Here is a 5,972-nt window from a genome sequence, read left to right as displayed (position 1 = left end):
TGAACAAACTTTAGGTTTTCTTTATCACTCTATCACTCTGGGGCTGAGAGGACTTGGCGGGATTGCCTCAAGCCTATTAAATATAATCTCTTTGAGGGCAACAATGCTAACTATTTTGTCATCACTATTCTCTGACTTCATAAAACAATACCTGGAATGTAGTATCCAGACGTTTGTTTCCTAATGGGCTCTTCCCTGGTCTCCCTCCCACAACCATCTCTACTCCACATCTAAGTCTTAGTAGAAGGGAAAGAATTTCTATTAGTCTTTTCTACCTCACGGTTGTAGTCAAGAAGCAGAAACAAGTCCTGGGTTCCTCAGAACTTATCTGCAGACTCTGTGAAGCCTATCTCCTACTCCCAACCTCTAGAATCCTCTAGACTCAGTTTTGGGGCCCTGAGACTCTGAGGCTCTGACTCTTCCTTTGCCCAGTACTCTCTGTATTTCTTCTGAGCTGGGTTCTTGGACATGGGAAAATGTCATAGAAGTAGCAAGGATCAGTGGGGGTGGATCACTGATACTGGGAGAGACAGTCAGGTTGTTCAGCCCAAATTATTTCCAGACACCTTGTCTCAATCTAGCTGCCATGGGGGGAGACAGAGTCATGAGGAAGAAAGAACAAAAACAGATATCATCTCTACACTCCTGTTCTGACCCGGGGTTTCCACTATTTGACAGTGTGACCATATGACCTTGAATTTCATGAGGATCATTTTCTTCATCAGTGAAATGGTGGGGTAGACTTGATGATCTCTATAGGTCCTTCTGATCCTGACCACCAGAGATTCCAAAAACTCTGCTGGATGCTCAACGAACCTCTTTCTCTTAACCTTCAAACACCTAGATATGACTGCTGGTTTTCGAAAACTAGCAGTCATATCTAGGTGTCTTAAAGTGGAGTTTCTTGGTAGGGTACAATTAAGAGTGTAGCAGGACTAGAACTCAGAGATGGAGTCCTGAAGCTCCTCTTCCTCCTCTTCCCTTTTGGCCCCTCGTTTTTCATCCCTCAATTTTCCACACACTAGAAGTGGTGGAAGAGTTCTAAGAAGACTGCATACGTGCCTGAGTACTCTCTGGGCTCCTCCCAGATCTCCAGCCAATATCTCATTTCTTTGCAGAGTCTTCATCCAGAATGCGACTGGTGGGAGGTCGCCATCGCTGTGAAGGGCGGGTGGAAGTGGAACGGGACGGCCAGTGGGGCACCGTGTGTGATGACGGCTGGGACATGAAAGATGTGGAAGTGGTGTGCCGGGAGCTGGGCTGTGGAGCAGCCACAGGGACACCCAGTGGTACTTTATATAAGCCATTGGCAGAAAAAGACCAAAAAGTCCTCATCCAAGGGGTCAGCTGCAGTGGGATGGAAAGTGAACTGATTCATTGTGAGCAAGAGGAAGATGTTTTTGATTGCTCCCACAGTGAGGATGCAGGGGCGAAGTGTGAAAGTAAGTATGGCAGGGCTCAAGGACTGTGTGCCAGCTGCCCACACCCCACATGACCACTCTTTGTCCTTATTCTCCACCATGAACTAATGGCTAACTGGATCCTTGTCCTTCACATCTTACACTTCCTCAATTGTGGACCCTGGAGACAAACATTATCCTCAGCTAGAATTGCTACTCATCCTTGGTTGAACTAATGATTTTCTCTTAGTTTCAATCTATATGAGAACCTGTTTCTCTTCTTCACACACACAAACATGCACAGATCCAACAACCACTAAACATTTGTATCTAGAGCTCAGGTGGAGTTATGGGGAAGAAATGAGCTCCCAAAGTATAATGTATGCTTTTTCAGTTCTCAAGGATTCCACCATCTTGCTAGGTAGACAGGAGACGCTCATAGGAAACCAACACACAACAACTATGTGTGTGTGTGTGTGTGTATATATATATATATATATATATATATATATATATATATATATACACACACACACACATATATATACATATATATATACACATACATACATATATATGTGAATATATATATATATATAATTGTTTTTGTTGTTGTATTCCTTTGTTCCATTCATATATTTGCTTTCTATGTATTAATAATTTCTCTCTGTGTGTCTATCTCCTCCTCCATTAGACTGTGATTTGGCTAAGGGACTAGTTCATGTCTTCTCTTTGTTACCCCACAGTTCGTTATCAGAGAAACAATCACTAAATGCTTGCACCCTGATGCTGAGGTCTCATTCTTATTTCTTAGAAAAATTCAGTGTTAGGAGCCCCCTTTTCTGGGAAGGATGTGTTCTTACAAAGAGCAGATGCTTCATCTTTCTTTTCCCACAGTTCCAGAGACTGTGCGGCTGGTTGGTGGCCCTGATCACTGCAAAGGGCGAGTGGAGGTGAAGCACCAACAGCAATGGGGCACCGTGTGCAAAGCAGGCTGGAATCTCTCAGCCGCGAAGGTGGTGTGCCGGCAGCTGGGGTGTGGGAGGGCCATACTGACCCAAAGATCCTGCAACAAGGATACCCAGGGCCAAGGGCCCATCTGGCTGAGTGAGGTGTCATGCTCAGGACAAGAAGGAAACCTTCAGGATTGCTCTTCTGGGCTCTGGGGGAAGAATAACTGCACCCATGATGAGGACACATGGGTTGAATGTGAAGGTAATGCCTATAAGTCCAGCAACTAGGTTCATTCATGAATTTGATTAAATGGAATTCTATTCAACCAATGTTTACAGAGAACTCCTCATGCATCACATAACCATGGCAAAGTTATTTAATTGTGCTGCCCATCAATTGTCTTGTTTTTAAAATGGAGATAATGATACTTGTCTTTGTATATGAAAATGCTTTAAATGATATTAAGCAATATATTAATATGAACTATTATTATATTGAATTCTATATAATAGGAAAAGGACACACAATTCCATGTACTTGTTGAAGTCTTCAATTTTAAAAAGCTACTAGAAAGTCATTCATAAATATTAGACTTTTATAAAATAGATAGGAAAGTGAAAAGATCTTAGTTAAGGAAACAGTCCTGGGCCACATGGATTGGAACCTAGAGCTAGGGCTATAATCACAGAAACACAGGTGAAGAGTTTCAAAAGTGCTGATGGGGTTTGAATGAGGATGTAGATGATGTTATTTTTTCTTCTTTCCATGCCTCTCTCCATCCCCTGACCCTGCAGATCCCTTTGACTTGAGGCTGGTAGGAGGAGACTCCCGCTGCTCTGGGAGACTGGAGGTGCTGCACAAGGGTGAATGGGGCTCTGTCTGTGATGATGGCTGGGGAGAAAATGAGGAACAGGTGGTGTGCAAGCAACTGGGCTGTGGGGAGTCAATCTTTCTATCTGCCAAAGCCCGGAGAAACTTTGGCCTTGGAGCTGGCCGCATCTGGCTAGATGATGTTCATTGCTCAGGGAAGGAGCAGTCCCTGGAGCAGTGTCGGCACAGGTTCTGGGGGTATCACAACTGCAACCACAAGGAAGATGTGGCCATGACCTGCTTAGGTAAGTCCTGTAGATGGAACCCAAGGGGACTGACATTGAGGGAGGTGAAGAAGGGGGTGGTGGGGGTGAACTCTGAGGATAAGGGTTATTCTACCAGTGCCGTACAACTGCTGCCCATAATAGTCACCTACTTTATGTGTTCTTCAAGGAATTTAATTGAGACATTCTAGTAGTGAATAGAATGATAATAATAATAATACTAAAAAAACCCATACCATACAGTTATTGAATGTGAGAACAAAAAGCATTTTGAAAATTATTGAATTAACACCTTTATATTAAACATGAAGAAAGTAAGAGTCAGTCAATAAGTAACTTTCCAAAATCATAAAAATTGTTTTCAAATGATAGGGCAGAACTAAAATGACCAGTATTGACTCTTAGCTCAGGATTAGTTGTCTTAGATGACCTCAGTCCTCAAACTCTTAGTTTAAATTATAGAAAATGGTCCCATCTCATTCTACCTATTGTCACTCCCCAGATATTAAGTTAACCTGTGGGAATAGGGCTGTGGTAGGGGGCTCTTTGGGAATGCCCATGAGTGTCTTTCTAGAGAAGCTGGGATACTAACCTTGAACTGTAGACCTCTATGGGGGAGTGAAGGAAGAAATCCTGACGCGATATGAGTCAGGAAATGCAAGCATAGCCCTTGGGTGACTGACTCAAGAGAGTCACAGTTCTGAAGCCCAGCTTTTTAATCAGGGTGAGAAACTGGCGTGCAGGGATGCCTGGTTAAATACTCAGCTATGGAACTGGGTAAGAGCTGATAGTGGACCAAAGATATGAAGAGCAGCTAGTGCCCAGAAAAGGAAGGCTTTAGTGACAGAAGACTAGGGTTTGAGCCTTGCTGTTGCCATTCTGAGGCTAGTTAATCTTAGATAGTCACTTTTAACTACTCAAGACCTCAGTATTTTCACTGGTAAAAAGGGAGACACTTGTCCCATTCCTCTTGAAGAGTTTTGTGATTGTGTGAGGGTGAGAAGTGTTAATATATATGAATACTGTTTGTGACTCATAGGGGAGCTGGTTGAATTAAGTGCCTGGGGCACTGTACCAGATTCTGACATGGTTCACATCAGTGTGAGATATGTGTGTGATTAGGTCTGGGAGGGTCTCTGTTTCCTATTCTGGAACCCAGTCTTCTTTCTTGGCCTCTTTGTGTCTGAATGAAATAATCCCCTCTTGGCATGTCCCCATCCTTACTGTACATTCTTCTTCTCTTTACAGAACTGTAGCCTGGCCTTCTTGATGCTTGACCTGATCCCTGCAGGCCCTGAGTGTCTTTTGCTTTCTCCTGGGCCAGAATGGCCTGGCATGAGCACTGAGCCTGTAGGCTTAGCTACCACTCCCTCAGCCCCTCAGCAGGAATCTGAACACTCTGCTTATACTTTGCTCTCAGAGCCAAGCACCCCTATCATCGCCTGGAGATATGAGCTGTTGAATTCTCTCTTGCTGGGGAAGATGAGCTCCTAGTCGCCCTCTCCTCACTGCTGACCCTTTGGCATTGGTTCTGGCCTCTCCTGCTTCTTCTCAACCAGCCTGGCATCCCCAGGCCTGTTACTTTGACCACCACAGGCCCTTTTCAAGACAAGATCTATGTCTGTAAAGAACATGAAAGGAATGAGACAACAAAAGAACATTTGAAGGGGAATATGGGTTAACAATTACATGAAAGTTGGGGGAAAGCTTAGAGTCTTTTTGAACGCTTTTTCTTAACCTTCAGGTGATCACAACAATTAACATCTGAATATTCTCCTATTCTTTGACGAAAGTAGACCATTCTTTCAAGAGCAGTGCAGTATCCTGTAATCCTAGACCTTTTCACGACACTTGGAAAAAAATATCACACTCCCTGAATGCCCATAATAAAATATCTTTGTTGACCATCCATATACATCTTGCCAACATGGTGTACATTGAACAAGAAGAATCTCACAAATTCACTCTAATTTTTCCAAGGAAAAATGTATTGGCTATGGAGCTGCCACTAGGAGAAAGGAAAGGAAGAGATGCAGAAAGAGTTTAGGGAGGTCCAGACTCATGCCTCATGCCAACCAGATGATATCATTTTAATTCTGTCAACTCAGACTTTAGGATCTGCAAGTCTGAGGCAAGATAGAATGATACTAAGGAGAGAATCATGACTTAATTCTAAAAACTGACAACTTTAGATTCTGAGGCTGAGCCGAGTACCTGTAATATGCCTACATTTATGCTTTCTAATAAAGTAGATCTCACAGTCTCAACAGTTGCCTCTCTCTGTGATATACTCTTTCTACCCAAGAGGAAGCAGGTGTCTCAGCTTTACAGGGATGACCTTTTAGGCAGGATTAGGTAGAAGATGCAATCTGCCAGCAGATGCAATCTTATGTGTAATATAGCTCTCTCCTCTGGATGGAGAACTTTCTCCCTGTCTATTTCCTATAATGGGAAAATATGTAAAGAAACCTAGCTTCATAGAAGAGAAGAAAATGCCTTAACAAACATTTTGAGATCTATCCTG

The 5,972-nt window shown here is 43.2% G+C and overlaps 1 protein-coding gene across 1 annotated transcript; it reads left to right on the top strand.

Annotated features, from left to right (window-relative positions):
• Positions 1-1,132: 1,132 nt before the first annotated feature.
• Positions 1,133-4,942, top strand: CD5L (CD5 molecule like). The gene is made up of 5 exons (XM_059922419.1): positions 1,133-1,442; positions 2,298-2,615; positions 3,149-3,469; positions 4,488-4,549; positions 4,697-4,942. The coding sequence occupies exons 1-5, from the start codon at positions 1,133-1,135 to the stop codon at positions 4,940-4,942; spliced, it is 1,257 nt and encodes a 418-aa protein (XP_059778402.1).
• The last annotated feature ends 1,030 nt before the right edge of the window (positions 4,943-5,972 follow it).

This window comes from Balaenoptera ricei, chromosome 1 (assembly GCF_028023285.1).
Source record: "Balaenoptera ricei isolate mBalRic1 chromosome 1, mBalRic1.hap2, whole genome shotgun sequence".
NCBI lineage: Eukaryota > Metazoa > Chordata > Mammalia > Artiodactyla > Balaenopteridae > Balaenoptera > Balaenoptera ricei.
This window is presented reverse-complemented; position numbering and strand designations above follow the sequence as displayed.

Bases quoted from the DNA above. Each gene is read 5' to 3' on its own strand.
- CD5L (XM_059922419.1), top strand. From the start codon at position 1,133: ATGCGACTGGTGGGAGGTCGCCATCGCTGTGAAGGGCGGGTGGAAGTG. The intron at 2,616-3,148 runs GTAATGCCTATA...CTGACCCTGCAG, and splicing joins CACATGGGTTGAATGTGAAG to ATCCCTTTGACTTGAGGCTG. The intron at 4,550-4,696 runs GTGAGATATGTG...TTCTCTTTACAG, and splicing joins CTGACATGGTTCACATCAGT to AACTGTAGCCTGGCCTTCTT.